The sequence below is a fragment of the Dendrobates tinctorius genome, unplaced genomic scaffold, assembly GCF_039654945.1.
Source record: "Dendrobates tinctorius isolate UK_male_01 unplaced genomic scaffold, ASM3965494v1 ptg000122l, whole genome shotgun sequence".
Lineage (NCBI taxonomy): Eukaryota > Metazoa > Chordata > Amphibia > Anura > Dendrobatidae > Dendrobates > Dendrobates tinctorius.
The window spans coordinates 6246744-6270000 of record NW_027361790.1 but is presented as its reverse complement, the minus strand read 5'-3'; the positions used below and the strand labels follow the sequence as shown (position 1 = coordinate 6270000).

General features: G+C 45.5%; 1 protein-coding gene across 1 annotated transcript in view; it reads right to left on the bottom strand.

Annotated features, from left to right (window-relative positions):
- LOC141046861 (uncharacterized) overlaps positions 1-23257 on the bottom strand; it is an 82976-nt gene that overhangs the window by 1546 nt on the left and 58173 nt on the right. Inside the window, exon 4 of the mRNA XM_073541532.1 lies at positions 1-28. This exon is cut by the window's left edge and continues 132 nt beyond it. Coding sequence (XP_073397633.1) covers positions 1-28 — 28 coding nt within the window. The remainder of the gene's footprint in view (positions 29-23257) is intronic.

Sequence of the window (23257 nt, the reverse complement as noted above, 5' to 3'; positions counted from 1 at the left end):
GAGCGCCAACGGGTTCTGACTTTGTTCACTGTGATGGAAAAAAAAAAAAAAAGAAAAAAAGTAAGACTATGCACTGGAGGCTGTGATCATCCAACTGTGTGTGATGATAGAAACTCCATGGAGTTAATAGCATCACACACAGTTGGGTGATCCCGGCCAAGATCACTGCTGCATCACACTGCATTTAAATACTTACGAAAATCCTTGCGGACCTGGGGAGAGGCGTTGTCCCAGCCATCCATCAGCGATGCGGCCACCTCGTTCCAGAGCCGCCGGATCACCACGTTGTCCGAGTGCAGTTGGTGACGGGTGTCCCACAACGGGACTCGCTCCTGGACTAGACGGATGAGCTCGTCGTTGTCCAGGGCGAGGTCCTCCTCCCGCTGTGGAGCCTAGAAAAGAAAGACAAACATTAATCTTTGAAAGATTTTTTAAAAAAAAATATCGATAACTAGCTGAAGAGCCCGGCGCTGCCCGGGCATAGTAACTAACTGTGGTTAGTTATATAAATTTAAAATTATCCTCCATCCCATAGTCCCGTGCCCATATTCCATCATACATATCCTCCATCCCATAGTCCTGTGCCCATATACCCATCATACATATTCGCCATCCCATATGCCTGTGCCCATATACCCATCATACATATTCGCCATCCCATAGTCCCGTGCCCATATACCATCATACATATCCTCCATCCCATGCCCATATACCCATCATATATATCCTCCATCCCATAGTCCCGTGCCCATATTCCATCATACATATCCTCCATCCCATAGTCCTGTGCCCATATACCCATCATACATATTCGCCATCTCATATGCCTGTGCCCATATACACATGATACATGTTCGCCATCCCATAGTCCCGTGCCCATATACCATCATACATATCCTCCATCCCATGCCCATATACCCATCATATATATCCTCCATCCCATAGTCCCGTGCCCATATTCCATCATACATATCCTCCATCCCATAGTCCTGTGCCCATATACCCATCATACATATTCGCCATCTCATATGCCTGTGCCCATATACACATGATACATGTTCGCCATCCCATAGTCCCGTGCCCATATACCATCATACATATCCTCTATCCCGTGCCCATATACCCATCATATATATCCTCCATCCCATAGTCCCGTGCCCATATACCCAAACAAACAAACATACACACACACACACACAAACACACACACACACACATACACACTTTGAGCCCTAGATATTGATAAACAATCCATGAAAAAATTATTTGTTTTAAATGGAAATAAATGGAAAAAAAACAACAAACATCGAAAAAAACAACCATGAAAATTTAAAAAAAAAAAACTAAAAAATACCAAAAAAAAAAAAAAAAAAAAAACCAGACTAGAAAATAAGTAAAAAAAAACAAAAAACAACAGTCCGTCTGTACTTACATCACGTCTACCCGCCCGCACTTGGCCTTGCTGCTCCTGCCGTTCCTCCGGTGGTGGTGGCGTGATGGAGGATGAGCTCTGAAAATTAAACCAAAAAAATTAATCACATGTGTTTATTTTTTCAAATCCATACGGAAGCATAGTACTCACTTCTTCTGCCTCTTGCCCTGTCCCGGGGACATATTCTTCACCAGATGAAGACATGCTGCAATAAAAAAAAAAAGAGACATAAGTACATAGAAATGTATTGAAATTTCAGCCAGACATTAGGTTTTTCATACTTACATTGGTGCAGCTTGTGCTGTGTGTCCACTAGTGAGCAATCCTTAAAGTATTGTGGAATCCCAGTGCCCACACCATTTTATCACCTTGGTTCATTTTTTTTTTTTACTGTCTAGACCAAATTTCAGTCATGTTTATGTAAAAAACGCATGCGCATAAAAACGCAAGACCATGCGCAAGTATTGCGCTCCCATAGGCTCCAATGTGGTGTTTTTGCGCATTCCGTGCGCATTCCGTGCGCATGCGTTGTTTTAACGAGACAGGGCGGAACCAAAAATGCAACATGTTGCGTCTGACGCGCCTGGCGCAAAAGACAAAAAAACGCATGCGCACGAAAGCGCAAATATGCGCAAGACCATGCGCACATCATGTAAAATATAGGTGCGCAGTGCGCATGCGCACTGGTGCGCCCGATGCGCTGCGCACAAAAGCGCTAATGTGAAACCAGCCTTAGATCTCTTTTTGTACAATAGCAGTATCATTTTATGCATACATATGTCCAGACTCTTATCCCATTCTTGTGTAAAGTCTGAGTCCATGGGAAAGGGAGAATCAAAGACTAACCTTAATCCACGCGGGCAAATGTTCTCATCCAAATAGATAGATAAAAAACGTGCATCCAAGCTATAGTGTAGTTCTTCTTTCATAGCCTCTTTAAAGTTCGTGAAGATTTTCCGGAAAAACTTAGTCTCTTCATCCTTGAAGACATCTGGAGTTTCCTCATTATGAGCTGTATATCCGATGTTTCCGATAGTCTGTAGAATTAACCGTTCCCTTGATGAAAGCCTATTTTGGAAGTATTCCATCCTTTTCCACTGGAACGAACCCTCTGCTGCTCAATCAACCAGAACACCGGCCGTACTTTCCAGGAACCGCCAGAGAAATTCAGAAATTGTATGCACTAAGAGGCTGAAACAAGAGCGCAATAGGGTCTTATCCGGGTAAAATGTATAAATAGTAAAGGTATTATACTCACCTTCTCAAAGAGAAAGTAAAACCTGTATAGTATGTCAGCCTGCTGCACGTCCAACGGTCCACAGCGGAACCGTACCAAAGTTAATAAGGAATAAATTCTTGGACTTCAAGTGCGCTGCCAGACAAATTCCATAACAACACAAGGTTAAAAAAGTTAACCCTTTAATCCCTACGCGTTTCGAAGCATAACGCTTCTTCTTCAGGGATTGACACATGAATACAGAGAGCTGTCATTGCATTTATACATACACGGTTCAAATTTGGCGCCATCAAGGACATGAGGTGCACCGCAAAGGTCAAAGATCAAAGTAGTTCAAGCGTCTTGAAGAGTTCATAGAGGTTAAACGTTCCATAATTAAAAAAACAATTATATCTTTATTATATTTTACAGATAAAAGAGAAAAAAGAGAAAGAAAAAATGAAAAAATGGGGAAAAAAAATATTAAAAGAGGGGAGAAGGAAAAAGAACCCACGACGTGAGGACAAGAAAAGGGATCAAAGTCCGACAGACATACCACTACACCAAGGAGAGTGCTCGGACTTAAAAAACGAATTATAATCCACCAATCGGAACGAATCTCCGCAATAAATATGTATAAAAGTAATAATAAAATGATGCATATGTGTATATGATTAAAAATACGTTAAAAAGGAATTTAGTATGTGAATGATGAATAATGAAAAATTAAAAAATTGTAAAATGTGTCACCATTATTTTATTTTAAATTCCATGAGCGATCAGTGGCGCAGGACAACGCACCCACAGAAAAAAATATACCTGCAGAAGAAACCAAGATTGCTCACAGCCCAAGACAAAAAGAACAAGAAAAAACACAAACTTGGCACCAATACTTTAAATGATTGGAGATATTCGTTATATAAATATATTAAAAATTGAAAAAAAGGGAAGGAAAAATTATAGCGAGGTCCACTTTAACCATGGACTAGCTGGCATTACTGAACCCCACTAACACAGGAGCTAGTGTTTTTCTCTGTGCAGACGGCACTTCTGAGCAACAACTGGCGATGTTGGAGCCCAGGGTCATTCATGGAGTAGGCTGAGGCCTACTTGGAGCAAGTGTAAAATCTGATGTAGTTTGAATGTGGAGGCAGCAAGAGACTTTGCCGGACACACAGCAGGGGAGCAGCTGGCGTTACTGAACCCCACTAACACAGGAGCTAGTGTTTTTCTCTGTGCAGATGGCACGTCTGAGCAGAAACTGGCAGTGTTGGAGCCCAGGGTCAATCATGGAGTAGGCTGAGGCCTACTTGGAGCAAGTGTAAAATCTGATGTAGTTTGAATGTGGAGGCAGCAGGAGACTTTGCCGGACACACAGCAGGGGAGCTGCTGGTGTTACTGAACCCCACTAACACTGGAGCATGTGTTTTTCTCTGTGCAGACGGCACTTCTGAGCAGCAACTGGCGATGTTGGAGCCCAGGGTCAATTAGGGTTTAGGCTTAGGCCTACTTGGAGCAAGTGTAAAATCTGATGTAGTTTGAATGTGGAGGGAGCAGAAGATATTGCCGGACACACAGCAGGGGAGCAGCTGGCATTACTGAACCCCACTAACACAGGAGCTAGTGTTTTTCTCTGTGCAGACGGCACTTCTTAGCAGCAACTGGCGATGTTGGAGCCCAGGTTCAATCAGGGTTTAGGCTGAGGCCTAATTGGAGCAAGTTTTATATCTGATGTAGTTTGAATGTGGAGGCAGCAGGAGACTTTGTCGGACACACAGCAGGGGAGCAGCTGGCGTTACTGAACCTCACTAACACTGGGGCATGTGTTTTTCTCTGTGCAGACGGCACTTCTGAGCAGCAACTGGCGATGTTGGAGCCCAGGGTCAATTAGGGTTTAGGCTTAGGCCTACTTGGAGCAAGTGTAAAATCTGATGTAGTTTGAATGTGGAGGGAGGAGGAGATATTGCCAGACACACAGCAGGTGAGCAGCTGGCCTTACTGAACCCCACTAACACAGGAGCTAGTGTTTTTCTCTGTGCAGACGGCAGTTCTGAGCAACAACTGGCGGTGTTGGAGCCCAGGGATTACAGTTCAGGTGGTAGAAACATGAACACAACAGGAGACCTGGATACTGTTGCCAACGAATTATTTATTCCGGAAGAGGACTGGCAAATTCCGGCGAGATCCAGGCCTTGTTCATTTTCAGAAAAGTAAGCCGGTCAACATTATCGGAGGATAGTCGCGTGCGACGGTCTGTTAGTACACCACCTGCGGCACTAAAGACGCGTTCCGATAATACACTAGCAGCAGGGCAAGCCAGCACCTCCAATGCATACTGGCTAAGCTCTGGCCATGTATCCAGCTTAGAGACCCAAAACTTGAAGGGGGAAGAGCCGTCTGGGAGTACACTGACAGGGCAAGACATGTAGTCTGTCACCATCTGACGGAAACGTTGCCTCCTGCTGACTGGAGCCGTCTGTGATGGTGTAGACATTTGTGGCGGGCACACAAAACTTTGCCACATTTGGGCCATACTGGTCTTGCCTTGTGCTGAGGCGCTGCCTCTGCTCCCTCTTTGTGCAGAGCTTCCTCCACTGCCTCGATGCACAGAGCTGCTTTGTAAAGCACTAGCAGCACTGCTCTCGGGTGGAATGAAGAACATGATGGAATGCACCAGTGTGTCTTGGTACTCCCGCATTTTACGCTCCCGGTTCAACATTGTTATGAGGCTTTGTAAGTTGTCCTGGTAGCGAGGATCTAGGAGGGTGTACACCCAATAATCAGTCGTGTTGAGAATGTGGGCGATGCGGCTGTCGTTTCTCAGGCACTGCAGCATGAAATCAACCATGTGCTGCAGACTCCCAACTTCCCAAGAAACGCTGTCCCTGGCTTAAGGCGTGATCTCTGCCTGCTCTGCATCACCCCACCCTCGCTGTACATACTGACTACTAGAGCATTGTGTACCTCCCTCCTCTGGAGAGATGTCTTCCTCCTCCATTGACTCCTCCTCATCCTCCTCACAAAGTGTCCCCTGCCTAGGCCTTTGTGAGGAACCACGTTGCACAGACTGTCCAGAAGCAGATGGAATTTGTGACTCCTCATCCTCCACCTCTTCCAAAACCTCCTCCCTTAGTTCTTGCAGTGTTTTTTGAAGCAGGCAGATAAGGGGGACAGTCATGCTGACTAGTGCATCATCTGCACTCGCCATCCGCGTGGAATCAACGAAGGCACGCAAAACATGGCAGATGTCCTTCATAGAGGCCCACTCAGTGGTGCTGAAGTGTGACCGGCGCACAGTGCGACTTGTTTGCGCCTGATGCAGCTGGTACTCCTTTACTGCTGCCTGCTGCTCACACAACCGCTCCAACATATGTAACGTTGAATTCCACCTGGTGGGTAGGTCACATACGATGCGATGTTCCGGAAGGCGGAATCGGCGCTGCAGAGCTGCAATGCGTGATCTTGCCATGCTGGAACGCCGCATGTGAGCGCACTCTATGCGGACCTTGTGCAGCAGTGCATCAAGATCCGGATAGTCCCTCAGAAAGCTCTGCACGACCAAGTTGAGCACATGTGCCAGACATGGGATGTGAGTGAGGTTGCCTAGGCCCAGAGCTGCCACCAGATTTCGGCCATTGTCACACACTACCAAGCCTGGCTGGAGATTCACTGGCACAAACCACATGTCGCTCTCCTGCTTGATGGCATTCCAGAGCTCCTGCGCTGTGTGGCTTCGATTCCCCAAAGAAATTAATTTCAGTACGGCCTGTTGACGTTTGGCCACGGCTGTGCTCATATCGGTCGTAACAGGCTCCTGCAGCGCTGATTCAGAGGAACTGGAGTATGAGGAGGAGTCAATGTGTACAGACTGGATTCCTGCAATCCTTGGAGTTGGCAGAACACGTACAGCGCCACTCTCAAGATCTGTACCCGGCTCCACAACATTGACAAAATGGGCAGTTAGGGAAAGGCATCGTCCCTGTCTATGGTTACTGTTCCACACATTGGTGGTCAGGTGGACCTTGCTACTGACGGCGTTTAGTAGCGGATGTTCAATTTATCCCTCCACAAGATTTGGCAGGGCAGGGACGGCTTGCCTGCTGAAATAAAAGCAGCTGTGCACGGTGTATTGTGGGACTGCCAATGCCATGAAGTTACGGAAGGTGTCAGTCTGCACCAGCCTGAATGAGAGCATTTCAAGGGCCAGTAGTTTTGCAATGCCAGCATTCAGAGCCTGTGCTTGTGGATGGATTGCCGAGTATGGCTGCCTTTTCTCCCATGCTTGTGCTACCGATGGCTGGAGAGTGGCCTGGGAGTGTAAGGATGGGAGACTTCAACATCCCCATTAACAGCCCCACTTCCACATCTGCATCCCAGCTTCTATCACTAACCACTTCTCTAGGCCTCTCTCAGCTCTCAACCTCTGAAACACACAAAGACGGTAACACCCTGGACCTGGTTTTCGCCCGGCTCTGCTCAATCTCCTACATAGATAACTCACCGCTTCCCCTCTCTGACCACAACATTCTCTCCTTTACACTCACAAATCCTCGCTCACCCCAGCACCCTCCTACCTACCATTCAGTCAGAAATCTACAAGCCATTAACCCTCATACACTTTCAGACTCCCTACACTCATCACTGTCCCCAATCTCTTCTTTGTCCTGTCCTGATCTGGCTGTACATCACTTCAATGACACTCTTAGAAGCACCCTTGACCAAGTAGCTCCCCTCACCCTCAGAACCTCCAAACACAGAGTGAAACAGCCCTGGCTCACATCGCAAACCCGATTTCTCCAGCGATGCTCTAGGTGTGCTGAACGCTTATGGAGGAAAACACGCACACCAGAAGACTTCATACACTTCAAATTTATGTTAAGGACATATAACTCTGCCCTTCACCTCGCCAAACAGACCTACTTCACCACCCTGATCTCCTCACTATCCAACAACCCCAAGAAACTTTTTGACACCTTTCACTCCCTCCTCAGGCCAAAAGCACAAGCCCCTATCACAGACATTTGCGCTGATGACCTTGCCTCCCACTTTATAGAGAAAATAGACAATATCCGTCAGGAAATCCGCTCCCAATCACCAAATTCAGTGACTCCCATCCCTCCCTGCATTCCCCCTGGCTCACTCTCCACATTCGATCCCATCACAGAAGAAGAAGTCTCCAGGCTCCTCTCCTCTTCTCGTCCGACTACATGCACAACCGACCCCATTCCCTCACATCTCCTCCAGTCTCTCTCCCCAGTCGTCACAACTCACCTAACTACAATCTTTAATCTCTCCCTCTCCTCTGGCATTTTCCCCTCCTCCTTCAAACACTCTATCATTACTCCATTACTAAAGAAACCCACCCTCGACCCATCCTGCACAAACAACTACAGACCAGTCTCCAATCTCCCCTTCATCTCTAAACTCTTGGAGCGCCTGATATACTCACGCCTTACCCGTTACCTCTCCACTCACTCCCTCCTAGACCCTTCACAGTCCGGTTTCCGCCCCCTACATTCGACAGAAACTACACTCATCAAAGTGACCAATGACCTTCTGACAGCAAAACGTAATGGTGACCACTCTCTGCTCATTCTTCTCGACCTTTCTGCAGCTTTCGACACTGTTGACCATCCTCTCCTACTCTCTAGGCTCCAGTCACTAGGCATTAAGGACACTGCTCTTTCCTGGTTCTCCTCCTATCTTTCCGACCGCTCCTTCAGTGTTCTGTTTTCTGGCTCCACTTCATCTCCTCTTCCTCTCACTGTTGGGGTACCTCAGGGCTCAGTCCTTGGCCCCCTTCTCTTCTCTCTCTATACGGCCCCAATTGGACAGACCATCAGCAGATTTGGCTTTCAGTACCATCTTTATGCTGATGACACACAACTGTACACATCATCCCCTGACCTTACCTCCGCTGTACTACAGAACGCCACTGACTGTCTGTCTGCAGTCTCCAACATCATGTCTGCTCTCTATCTGAAACTCAACCTCTCCAAAACTGAACTTCTTCTGCTCCCACCATCTACTAACCTCCCTAAATCTGACATTTCCCTCTCTGTGGGTGGCACCATAATAACACCCCGACAGCAGGCACGCTGTCTGGGTGTTATGTTCGACTCCGATCTCTCCTTCACCTCCCATATACAATCTCTTGCCCGCTCATGCCGCTTACACCTAAAGAACATCTCTAGAATCCGCCCTTTTCTCACCATGGAAACAACAAAAACTCTCACTGTCGCCCTGATCCACTCCCGCCTGGACTACTGTAATGCTCTATTAATTGGCCTCCCTCTCACTCGACTCTCCCCTCTCCAGTCTATCCTTAATGCAGCAGCCAGGGTTGTCCATCTGGCTAATCGTTACTCAGACGCGTCCGCTCTTCGCCAGTCGTTACACTGGCTGCCAATTCATTACAGGGTACAATTCAAAGTACTTGTTCTCACCCACAAAGCTCTCCACAGTGCGGCACCCCCTTACATCTCCTCCCTCATTTCTGTCTATCGGCCTAACCGACCGCTGGGCTCTGCAAATGACTTTCGACTAACCTCTGCCCTAATCCGTACCTCCCACTCCCGACTCCAAGACTTCTCCCGTGCTGCGCCAATCCTCTGGAATGCTCTACCCCAAGATATTAGGATCATCCACAATTTGCATAGTTTTAGGCGCTCGCTCAAAACGCATTTGTTCAGAGCGGCCTATCACATTCAGTAATCAAAGTCATGTTATGTTTGTGTGTGTGTAGCCCATTCACTATCTCCATCTAACCCCCACCCCCTGAAGATGGCTGGACCGTCATTGTAAATACATCATTGTAAATACAAACCTATGCTTTGTATCTCCCCCACCTCATTGTAGATTGTAAGCTCCACAAGCAGGGTCGTCTTATTTCGCTTTAATTATTGTATTGTTAACGTTGTTACTTATGACTGTTGTGTTTGAAACTGTTCAACTGTAAAGCGCTGCGGAATATGTTGGCGCTATATAAATAAAGATTATTATTATTATTATTATTAAGGATGACAGGGAACGTGGCTCTGTGGGTGGAATGTCACTGGGTCTCAGGAACAACAGTGCCAGAGATTCTTCCACGGCGATCCTGTGAGGAAGCCGAACCAGCTGTGTGTGAGCTGGAGGAAGAGGCTACAACATGAGCTGAAAAGGTGGTAGGTGGTGCTGTAGGTTGGCCTACGTCTTCAGTGTGTCTTTGTAACTCCACCACTTGCTTGGTCCGCACATGTTTCCACATATTTGTGGTATTCAGGTTGCTGACACTTTTCCCTCTTTTGACTTTCTGATTACAGAGCTTGCATTTGACAAAGCAAATGTCACCTGCAACTGTGTCAAAAAAGGACCACACACTGCAAGTCCTGGGAGCACCCGCTTTGGGTTTTGGAAGAGGAATGCTCCTAACTAGTGTTGAGCATTCCGATACCGCAAGTATCGGGTATCGGCCGATACTTGCTGTATCGGAATTCCGATACCGACTTCCGATATTTTTTCAATATCGGAATTCGGCATCGGAATCGGAAGTTCAGTTGATTGACGGCCTGACGTCATCATGATGCGCGGTGTGTGCGCATCATGATGCGCCGTCATTTCGGGCCTTCCGGGGGTCTCTGCCGGCCTGCCGGGGGGCTGTGCCGGCCTGCCGGGGGGCTGTGTGGACTGCCCGGGGTCTCTGCCGGCCTGCCGGGGGGCTGTGCCGGCCTGCCGGGGGGCTGTGCACCCTGTGGGGGTCTGTACCGGCCTGCCGGGGGGCTGTGCCGGCCTGCCGGGGGGCTGTGCTGATGTCCGGGGGTCTGTGCAAGCATCGTCCGATGGGACTACAAGTCCCATCGGGCGATGCCTGCTACCATGACAGTGATTGACACATTAGCCAATGATGGGACAGTAGTAGTCCCATCATCCGGCTAATGTGTTAAATGTTAAAAAAAAAAAAAAAAAAAAAAAAAAATACTACATACATACTACATGCTACATACATACTACATATATACTACATACATACTACATACATGCTACATACATACTACATGCATGCTACATACATACTACATATATACTACATACATACTACATACATACTGCATGCTACATACATACTACATACATACTACATACATACTACATGCATGCTACATATATACTACATGCTACATACATACCACATACATACTACATGCATGCTACATATATACTACATGCATGCTACATACATACCACATATATACTACATGCATGCTACATACATACTACATGCTACATGCATGCTACATACATACTACATACATGCTACATATATACTACATACATACTACATATATACTACATGCATGCTACATATATACTACATACATACTACATATATACTACATGCATGCTACATATATACTACATACATACTACATATATACTACATACATGCTACATACATACTACATACATACTACATATATACCACATGCATGCTACATATATACTACATGCTACATACATACCACATACATACTACATACATGCTACATATATACTACATGCATGCTACATACATACTACATATATACTACATGCATGCTACATACATACTACATGCTACATGCATGCTACATACATACTACATACATACTACATGCTACATACATACCACATATATACTACATACATACAATACATTCATACAATACATACATAGACATACAGTACATATAACATAGAGTAACATACTTACCAATACTTGTCACATTGTTCCCCGAAGCCATTGTCTTTCCGGAATAAATATTAACATAACAAACCACAAAAATACTCACCCACGATCCGAAGCAGTCCACGAGTGTGTCCCACGACGATCTTGGGTAGAGAACTGCAGCATCAGATGATGCTGCCGTTCTCTACGGGCTGCAGGAATCCAATGACGGAAGGTAGGTATCCTTCCGCACTGTATTCCTCCGCCACTTAAAAAAAAAAAGTCCCTAGTCTCACTTTATGCCATTGCTGTGTGGGAAATTCCCACACAGCAATGGCATAAAGTGAGACTAGGGACTTTTTTTTTTTTTAAGTGGCGGAGGAATACAGTGCGGAAGGATACCTACCTTCCGTCATTGGATTCCTGCAGCCCGTAGAGAACGGCAGCATCAGCTGATGCTGCAGTTCTCTACCCAAGATCGTCGTGGGACACACTCGTGGACTGCTTCGGATCGTGGGTGAGTATTTTTGTGGTTTGTTATGTTAATATTTATTCCGTAGACGACAATGGCTTCGGGGAACAATGTGACAAGTATTGGTAAGTATGTTACTCTATGTTATATGTACTGTATGTCTATGTATGTATTGTATGAATGTATTGTATGTATGTAGTATATATGTGGTATGTATGTAGCATGTAGTATGTATGTAGTATGTATGTAGCATGCATGTAGCATGTAGTATGTATGTAGCATGCATGTAGTATATATGTAGTATGTATGTAGCATGCATGTAGTATATATGTAGCATGCATGTAGTATGTATGTGGTATGTATGTAGCATGTAGTATATATGTAGCATGCATGTAGTATATATGTAGTATGTATGTAGCATGTATGTAGTATATATGTAGTATGTATGTAGTATATATGTAGCATGCATGTAGTATATATGTAGTATGTATGTAGTATATATGTAGCATGCATGTAGTATATATGTAGTATGTATGTAGTATATATGTAGCATGTATGTAGTATGTATGTAGCATGCATGTAGTATATATGTAGTATGTATGTAGCATGCATGTAGTATATATGTAGCATGCATGTAGTATGTATGTGGTATGTATGTAGTATATATGTAGTATGTATGTAGTATATATGTAGCATGTATGTAGTATGTATGTAGCATGCATGTAGCATGTAGTATGTATGTAGCATGCATGTAGTATATATGTAGTATGTATGTAGCATGCATGTAGTATATATGTAGCATGTATGTAGTATGTATGTGGTATGTATGTAGCATGTAGTATATATGTAGCATGCATGTAGTATATATGTAGTATGTATGTAGCATGTATGTAGTATATATGTAGTATGTATGTAGTATATATGTAGCATGCATGTAGTATATATGTAGTATGTATGTAGTATATATGTAGCATGTATGTAGTATGTATGTAGCATGTATGTAGTATGTAGTATGTATGTAGCATGCATGTAGTATATATGTAGTATGTATGTAGCATGCATGTAGTATATATGTAGCATGCATGTAGTATATATGTAGTATGTATGTTGCATGTAGTATGAATGTAGCATGTATGTAGTATGTAGTATGAATGTAGCATGTAATTTTTTTTTTTTTTTTTTTACATTTAACACATTAGCCGGATGATGGGACTACTACTGTCCCATCATTGGCTAATGTGTCAATCACTGTCATGGTAGCAGGCATCGCCCGATGGGACTTGTAGTCCCATCGGACGATGCCTGCACAGCCCCCCGGAGCCTGCACAGACCACCGGCAGGCCGGCACAGACCACCGGAGCCTGCACAGACCCCCTGGCAGGCCGGCACAGCCCCCCGGCAGGCCGGCACAGCCCCCCGGCAGGCCGGCACAGCCCCCCGGAGCCTGCACAGACCACCGGCAGGCCGGCACAGACCACCGGAGCCTGCACAGACCCCCTGGCAGGCCGGCACAGCCCCCCGAAAGGCCCGTACAGACCCCAGAGAGGCTGTACAAGGGCAGGAAAGGGTTTTTCTTATTCCGATACCGGAAGTCCCATAGACTTGAATGGGACTTCCGGTATCGGAATCGGCGATACCGATACTTTTTTTAAAGATCGGCCGATACCATCCGATACGATACTTTGAAGTATCGGATGGTATCGCTCAACTCTACTCCTAACGGGTGCCGAAGTGGAGGCTACAGGCAACCAAGTCTGCCCCCTCCCTCTCCCTCCTGTTTTGGCCATTCGGGGAATCTCTTCCTCAGAGCTGCTCCCACCACCTTCCTGTTCCTCACGCCATGATGGGTCAAGGACCTCATCATCTACACTCCCCACTTCAAACACCTGCTTCTCCTGGGTAGCCTCGCCAGCACAGTACGCACCAGAAAGTGGCACCTGAGTCTCATCATTTGATGCGTACTGAGGTGTGCTGACCATAGGCACTGGCCCACCTGCCTCTTCAGATTCAGAGGGACAAAGCAGTTGCGCATCTCTGCATACTCCCTCTTCTTCACATTCTAGAATGCTGCTTGGTGGCCCCCTGTTTCCAAGCCAAGAGATTCAGAGAACAGAAGTAGAGATGGCTCCTGTCCAGGGCTCTCTGACTGCCTGGGCAATTTGGCAGGTGGTGAAGAGACAGATGGTTGCTCTTCAGTGCTCTTGCCCTGAGAGGATGTGGAAGTAATTGAAGTCGATGCGTTAGCTGCCATCCATCCGACAACGGCTTCAATTTGTTCGTCCCGCAGCAGTGGGGTATGGCGAGGTCCTACAAAGCTGCGCATAAAGGACTGTTGCCTGGTAAAATTGGGGGATGCAGAGTCACTGGTGCCCGCAGCAGGCACAGAATCCCCATGTCCTCTCCCTGCTGAAACTCCACGCCCACGACCACGACCACGTTCCTTACTCCCTGCCTTCTTCATCTTGGTAGACTGATAAAGAGAGGCAGAAAAGTACAAAGGGGGGCTTAGTGTGCTTATTCCTGAACAGCTGCTAACAGGTATAAGAAACACTAATTTTATAAAGTGTGTGGACTACACTTTAATATGAGCTAATGTGGCCTACACAACTGTCTAGTGGAGTGTTTGGTGAACTTTATTTACGTGTTTTTTTTTCAAAAAAACAAAAAGGATGTGACCAAAGATGTGAAAGCGATAGTATCACATACTTTTTGGAGCTATTACAATGCAGGAAGGTAACCTACAATGCAATAGATGAGGCTCCAAAAAATAGGCTAATACTAATCTGGCTGCGGCTGCAGGGCACAAGCCAGCAAAAAGCCTCCTCTATCTACTCCTATATAGTGTTTGCAACCAACCAATATAGATGGATACGGATGGAAGCACACTAATAGGAGAAAAAAATCAGGAAAAATGAGCTGCAATAAAACAAAAAAAGGACTATGTATGAGGCAGTGACGCACGCTGAGCAGACTACAACCAGAGGTGGCTGCAGAACACACTACAACGTGAGCTGCACTCACACACAGAGACCTCTCAGAAAGCCGTGAACAGTGCAGAGAACTGGGCAATATCACTGAGAGGCTAAGTGCACACGTACTTTTTTGCCCTGCGGATTTTTCCACGCAGAATTGAAGAAATCCGCAGGTCAAATGACCTGCATTTTTCCTGCGGATTTCTTCCTTTTTTCTTGCGGTTTTCTTGCATTTTTTGTGCGGTTTTCCCCTGCGGATTTGGAGAATGGAGCAGGTGGAAAACCGCACAAAAGAAGTGACATGCTGCATATTTTGAACCACAAGAAAACCGTGCGGAAAAATTCGCAGCGTCTGCGCAGCGTTTTTTTTTTTCTATTGATTAACATGCTACTGTACATCACAATGCAGATATGCAGGGTTTCTGCGCGGTAAAATCCGCTGCGGATCTGCTGGAAATCTGCATCGTGTGCATATGGCCAGAGGCTGCAGAAAGGCTCCACTGTCTACTCCTATAGTGTTTGCAACCAATGTAGATGGATACGGATGGATGCACACTAATAGGAGAATTAAAGAAAAATGAGCAGCAATAAAACAAAAATAAATATGCATGAGGCAGTGATGCACGCTGTGTGGCCTACAACCAGAGTTGGCTGCAGGGCACACTACAGCGTGAGCTGCACTCACACAGACCTTGCAGACAGCTGTGAACAGTGCTGCAAGGCAAAATAAAGCTACAGTGATTGATAATGTAGCCTGGGTAAAGCACAATATTTTATAGTAAATCGCTATCTCTAACTGTCCCTCAGAGTCTTGAACAACAGCCTGTCCCTAACTGAATTCACAGCAGAGTGAACCCTAAATGGCGGCGGTGGCTTTTGTAGTGCATCATGACAACATTTCAGCAGCCAATCAAAGCCATGCCATTAGTTAACATGCCTACATGCCTATCAGGATGTCCCCACACTTCTGAGGATTCCTCATTGGCTGAAGCAAATCAAACTGGCTCATAGCATTATGGGAACTTCCGATTCCGGTATTCGATATGCAAAAAGTATCGGAACTCAGTATCGGAATTCCGATACCGCGAATATCGGCCGATACCCGATATTTGCGGTATCGGAATGCTCAACACTAATCCTGACCCTTGCCTTCTGCGGTCTCGCATTTCTCTTCAACCACAGAGGAGCCTGCTCAGCAAAGACATCGTTACCAGCGTCTTGCTCAGTCTAGCACTGTGGGTTTGGTTGCTGCTGCCACCCCTGGCCCAGCTATAGCAATGCATGCTGGTAAGCAGCGAGCTACTCCAGGGACTAAGTCCTCTTTTCGGTCTACTGAGCATGCCCGTGGGACGATCTCTCATTGGAGATCGGAGGTCACATGCTCAGGTCCTGCTGCAGCTCGGATTGGACCATCAGGAAGGTCCCGGAAGGGCGCTGCTATAGAAGGTTCCCATGGCCGCTCGGCCATGCGCTAGTATACACTGTATTTGGTAGAGTTGTGTGTGATGATGGATGCTTGTGAACCGCTGAATGACTCATTATGAAACACATGTTATTAGGGTTAGAGTTCAGAGTCAGCGCCAAGTTGTGTGGCACTGCCTAGTGCCGCAGTGCTCCCACCTCCTCACACAAGCTAGCGCCTGTGTGCGCCAATTTACCTAAGGCACCACGCTACCGCAGGTACTGCAGCATCTGTTAGTGCGGCGCCGTGCGCGTCCTATGCGCTTTCCAGGCCTGAGTTTAGGCTGGTTAGTGGCGTCCGCCAGAGCTGCGCTGTGCAGTAAGCAACATTCAGCTGCACCCTGTGACTTCTAACAGGGCACAGCAACCTATAGGTGTCTGTTCAGGCATCATGGTTGCGGTGCCGAGCACTAGTGTGACTAGGGAGACTCTAACCCAGTGTCTCAGGGGTAGAGTTCTGTGTCTATACACCAGTGCTCACATTGCCGAGCTCTGTGAGCATAAACAGGCGGTCGGGCGGCTCTGTGAGGTAACAGAGTCTGCCTCTGTACACACTAGGTAGAGATAACTTTGTGAGTTCCTCTATTGTACCGCCATATAACGTCCGCCATTACCGAGCAGCAGTTACCATCTCTGCACCGTGGACCCCGGGCTGCGAACGCACCTTATACTTTCTTTATTATTTGGTGCGTTCCGCCAGCCCATAACAATATGTATTCTACTATCTAGCTAACAATTTAGATTGAGGGAGGGACCTCTCAAATGTAGGAGTGAGAACTCTCACAAATGTAAAAGGAAAAAAATAAAGCCAAAACGATTCCTGTGAACATATGCTAAAGGGGAGGTGTAATTTTTTTTATTTAGCATTATATGCATGTATTTATGAAGGAAAAAATGTTTATAAGCATTTTTCCCTTTAAAAAAATTTGGTTTCGTTTGGTAAGTCTTATAAATCCATGCTGTTCCTATTTAGTGTTAGCACTTTCCCACCCATTTTTTTCTCAGACTCCCTGACCCATTTGTTGGGTCCATCAGAAAAATATTTGGCATTCCCATTGACTTGCATTGGATTTGTTATTTGGTATAGAAATTATTTGTGCTGATTTTCCTGAATCCCAATATTTCATTATTTGTTCATCTCTAGTCACCTCTTCAGTATTTTTCACCCGCTCCTGGTTTTCGCTCAAAAATACTTATGTAAAATACTGAATGTGTGAATGTGGCCTGTGAAGGCACAGCATTGTATCTTAATTAACCAGACGATGATTTTTAGCAAGTCAGAAAGAATAGACTGTTATCTATATGCTGACTTTTCAATTTATGTATTTTTTCTTGTTGGTCTAGAAAACAGACTTTTGTGTTGTGAATTCCCTTGTTCGGACTTCTGAGCCGAAGCTCCCTCTGCTCCCTCTGGTAGTTACTGGGACTGGTGGAGCTGTCCAGGTTGATGGAAGTTTCTCACCTGATGACGATAATTGGGAATCTGGGATTACTGGCTGGGAGCATATAATTGAGCTGGCTGCTCTGGGTGGTTGCTGGTGATTTCCTCCTTGTGCATTTGGAATTCTTTTGTCTCCTGCCTGATCTGCATGGTTCAGTTATGTGATTCTTTTGCTAATCATTTGCATCTAATCTGGTTGTGTCTTTTTTTTGCTTTCTGCTTTGTTGCTAGTGTTCAGCGTACTCTGTTGTGAGTTCATTCTCTGGTTCACCAGTTGTGAGTTCTCCTTCCAGACTCCCTCTGGTGCTAACAGGAGGTAGTGAGGCTGATTTGATCGGTGGAGATCAGACACCTGAGAATGAGGATGACGATTGGACCTCGGGAGGCTCAGATTGGATTTAAGACAGCCGACGCCCTATTCAGTTGCTGGTGATTCCTTCTGCTTGTCAAGTCTTGGTTCTCAGCTCTGTTCCAGTCAGCTCAAGCTAAGTTCTCTGCTAATGTTCACACTTGATTTTGTTGTTCTATTCAGTTTTTTGTGCGGTCAGCCAGCCCCGACTTGGGCTGTGCTGAATTTCCACTCTTATTTATCTGTATTTTCCAATTTGCTTTTTGTCCCTTGTTAGATTGGCCTCTTTTTTGCTCTGTCTCAGAATATTTCAGAGTGCTGATATAGTGGGAGAAGTCTAGTGACTTCAGGGTTAATTTTGCTATCAGAAGTGTTGGACATTATTTTGTAGGGTTTTCGGCAGATTGCAGACAGTGTCTTTCCTTTCCTATCCTCTCTAGTTAGTTTGGGCTCCATCGTTTGCTCAGCCTATTTTCCTACCTGTCTGTGTTTTCATCTTGTTTCACCGTCAATACATGTGTGGGGGCTGTCTATTCCTTTGGGGTCTGCTCTTGGGCAGTTAGTTTTCCCTTTTCTTGCTTTAGGCTTATTTAGCCCTCCGGCTGTGACGAAGCGTCTAGGTTCATCGTAGGCACGCTCCACGGCTGCTGCTAGTTGTGTGGTAGGATCAGGGATCTGCAATCTGCATAGTTACCAACCTTTCTGGTTCTTCTGGGCTTAGCATGTTTACATTTTTTCCTCCTCGGTGACCCATTCATAACAGAATCACCAGCCAGACCGCAGATTCTTGGGTACTCAAAAGCAGGAAAAAGTTGTTAAAAAAAAAAAAGAAAGTGTCAGAATTTTTTTTTTATATTTTTTCCTCTTTTTTCTCTGGGGCCGTAGGAGGATTTTTTTTTTCTTTTTCATAATGGAGATTAAGCAATTGTCTGATCGTGTGAAGCAGCTAGCTGCTGAAGTGCAGGGAATTTCAACCTACCTCATTCAGTCACATGCTGCTGAACCTAAGATCCCTACTCCTGATGTGTTTTCTGGAGATCGGTCTAAATTTCTGAATTTTAAGAATAATTGTATAATATTTCTGGCCTTGAAGCCTAACTCACCGGGGAACTCTGTGCAGCAGGTTAAAATTGTCATCTCCTTGCTGCACGGCGACCCCCAGGATTGGGCTTTTTCTGTGACACCTGAAAATCCTATTCTGACTAATGTGGATGCATTTTTTCAAGCCTTGGGGTTGTTGCATGATGAACCTAATGCTGTTGATCAAGCTGAGAGAACCCTATTGGCATTAAACCAGGGTCAGGATTCTGCAGAGTTATACTGTCAAAAATTCCGAAAGTGGGCGGTCCTTACTACATGGAATGATAGTGCATTGGCAGCTCTCTTTCGGAAGGGTTTATCAGAGACAGTAAAAGATGTTATGGTGGGATTTCCTGTTCCCTCGGGTCTGGATGATTCTATGTCATTAGCCATTCAAGTTGATCGGCGTTTGCGTGAACGTAAAACTACACGGGAGGTGCTGCAACCTTTTGAACAAACGTCTGAACCTATGCAATGTGATGGGATTTTTTCTAGGGTGCAACGTCAGGAGTTTAGAAGGCGTAATAAGCTGTGTTTTTTCTGTGGAGACGCCTCTCATATTTTTTCTGTCTGCCCAAAATGAGAGAAACGTTTTGCACACACATTTGCTGTGGGCAGTATACAACCTAAGTTTCTTTTGGCAATTACTCTGATCTGATCCTTATCCACGTTTTCCACGAAGGCTTTTGTGGATTCAGGAGCAGCGTTGAATCTGATGGATTTGGACTTTGCTAAACGTTGTGGTTTTCCATGACACCTCTGCGGACGCCTATTCCTTTGAGGGGTATTGATCCTACTGCTTTGGCGGAGAATAGACCTCAGTTTTGGACCCAGGTGACAATGCGAGTTGCTCCAGACCACCAGCAAAATTGTAAATTTTTGGTGCTGCATAATTGGCATGATACAATTGTTCTGGGTTTTCCTCAGTTGCAAACTCATAATCCAGTTTTGGATTGGAAATCTGGGTCTGTGGTGAGTTGGGGTTGTCAGTGTGTTCTTAGGGACGCTCCTGTTTTCTCCACCTCTCCTCAGTCTCATGATATTCCTGATTATCTAGCCGATTTTTCTGATGTATTTAGTGAGAGCAAGTCTGTGTCTTTGCCTCCTCATAGGAGTTATGACTGTGCAATTGAGTTGATGCCTGGGTGTAAATTTCCCAAGGGTCGGCTTTTCAACTTATCAGTACCCGAACATGATGCTATGCGATCCTATATTAAGGAGTCATTGGAGAAGGTTCATATTAGACCATCCTCGTCACCTTTAGGTAATGTTTTTTTTTGTTGCCAAGAAAGATGGTTCATTAAGACCGTGTATTGATTATTGTTCCCTTAACAAGATGACGGTTAAATATCAGTACCCGTTACCTCTGATGTCTGATTTACTCTCCGGAGTTAAGAGTGCCTGCTGGTTTACTAAGCTTGACCTCAGGGGGGCGTATAATCTTATTCGCAACAAGCACGGGGATGAATGGAAGACGGCGTTTAATACTCCGGAGGGACATTTTGATTACCTGATGATGCCTTTTGGGCTCACTATTGCCCCTTCTGTCTTCCAGTCCTTTATGTATGATATTTTCCGTGACTTTGTGGATAAGTTTTTGATCATCTATCTGGATTATATTTTGATCTTTTCTAGTGATTGGGATTCTCATGTGGAACACGTCCGGACTGTGTTCTGGATTTTGAGGGAGAATTCCCTGTTTGTTAAGGGATCGAAATGCCTCTTTGGTGTACAGAGGATTTCATTTTTGGGATTTATCTTATCTCCATCGACTATTGAAATGGACACGGCCAACGAACAGGCCATTTATGATTGGGTTCAGCCTACTTCTTTGAAGGCCCTCCAGAAGTTTTTGGGTTTTGCTAATTTCTATCGTAAATTTATAGGTAATTTTTCTGGTATTGTCAAACCACTGACTGATCTGACCAAGAAGGGCGCTGATGTGCTGAATTGGTCTCCTGAGGCTGTCTCAGCATTTCAGGAGCTTAAGCAGAGATTTACTTCAGCTCCAGTTTTACGGCAACCTGATGTCTCACTTCCATTTCAGGTGGAGGTAGATGCTTCTGAGATTGGTGCAGGAGTTGTTTTGTCCCAAAAAGACCCTGTGACTTCTAAGATGAATCCCTGTTCCTTCTTTTCGCAAAAGTTCTCCCCATCTGAACGCAACTATGACGTGGGGAATGATGAATTGTTGGCCATGAAGTGGGCATTTGAGGAGTGGAGACATTGGTTGGAGGGAGCTAGACATCAAGTTGTGGTCCTCAACGATCACAAGAATTTGATTTATCTGGTGTCGGCCAAACGCTTGAATCCTAGACAGGCTAGATGGGCCTTGTTTTTCACGCGTTTTAATTTTGTGGTCTCTTTTCTTCCGGGCACTAAGAATGTTAAGGCAGACGCCCTTTCTAGGAGTTTCTTTGCCGATTCTCTTAGTGTGACCGAGCCTACTACCATCCTAGGTGAGGGGGTAGTTCTTTCTGCCATTTCGCCCGATTTGAGATGCGCCCTGGAGGAATTTCAGGAGGATAAACCTGAGTGTTGCCCTATGGGAAAATTGTATGTTCCTGACCAGTGGAGAAAGAGAGTGATGTCTGAAATTCATTGCTCCACATTGGCTGGTCATCCAGGTATTTTTGGTACCAGAGATTTGGTGAGTCAGTCCTTTTGGTGGCCTGCCTTATCTCGTGATGTCAGGAATTTTGTACAGTCCTGTGGGACTTGTTCTCGGTCTAAACCCTGTTCTCGCTCTAGTGGGTTGCTGATGCCCTTGCCTGTGCCCAAGAGGCCATGGACCCATATCTCAATGGATTTTATTTCTGATCTTCCTGTCTCTCAGAGAATGACTGTTATCTGGGTGATTTGTGATAGATTTTCGAAGATGGTCCATCTTGTACCACTCCCAAAGTTGCCATCTTCCGCTGAGTTGGTGCCCTTGTTTTTACAACAGGTGGTTCGGTTACATGGGATACCTGAGAACATTGTGTCCGACAGAGGAGTCCAGTTTGTTTCCAGATTCTGGAAAGCCTTTTGTTCCAATCTGGGAATACAGTTATCCTTCTCCTCTGCGTTTCATCCCCAGACCAATGGACAGACTGAGAGAACAAACCAGACCTTGGAGTCTTATTTGAGATGTTTTATATCTGCTGATCAGGATGATTGGGTCTCATTTTTGCCCTTGGCTGAATTCGCACTGAACAATAGAGCTAGTTCTGCCACTTTGATGTCACCTTTTTTCTGTAATTTTGGGTTTCATCCTCGATTCTCTTCAGGGCAAGTGGAATCTTCGTCCTGCCCAGGTGTGGACACTGTGGTTAAGAGAATGCAGCAGATATGGGACCAAGTGGTGGATAAGCTGTCACTCTCTCAGGAAAAGGCCCAGCGATTTTCCAACCGGCATAGGATCATTGGTCCCCGGTTTAAAGTGGGTGATATGGTTTGGTTGTCATCTAAGAATATTTCTATGAAGGTTGCATCTCCTAAATTTAAGCCAAGATATATTGGTCCTTATAAGATTTTGGAAATTCTTATTCCTGTTTCGTTACGATTGGCTCTTCCAGTTACGTTCAAGATCCATAACGTATTTCACAAATCTCTGTTGAAGAGGTTTGTTGAGCCAGTGGTTCCTATGGCAGCACCTCCTGACCCTGTGTTGGTTGAAGGCAATGTGGAATATGAGGTAGAGAAAATATTGGATTCTCGTTTGGTTAGACGGAGACTCCAGTATTTGGTCAAATGGAAGGGTTATGGTCAGGAGGATAATTCTTGGGTCTCTGCCTCCGATATTCATGCCAATAGATTGGTTCGTGCTTTTTATCGGGCCCATCCTGATCGGCCTGGTGGCATGGATGAGGGTTCGGTGACCCCTCCTCAAGTGGGGGTACTGTTGTGAGTTCATTCTCTGGTTCACCAGTTGTGAGTTCTCCTTCCAGACTCCCTCTGGTGCTAACAGGAGGTAGTGAGGCTGATTTGATCGGTGGAGATCAGACACCTGAGAATGAGGATGACGATTGGACCTCAGGAGGCTCAGATTGGATTTAAGACAGCTGACACCCTATTCAGTTGCTGGTGATTCCTTCTGCTTGTCAGGTCTTGGTTCTCAGCTCTGTTCCAGTCAGCTCAAGCTAAGTTCTCTGCTAATGTTCACACTT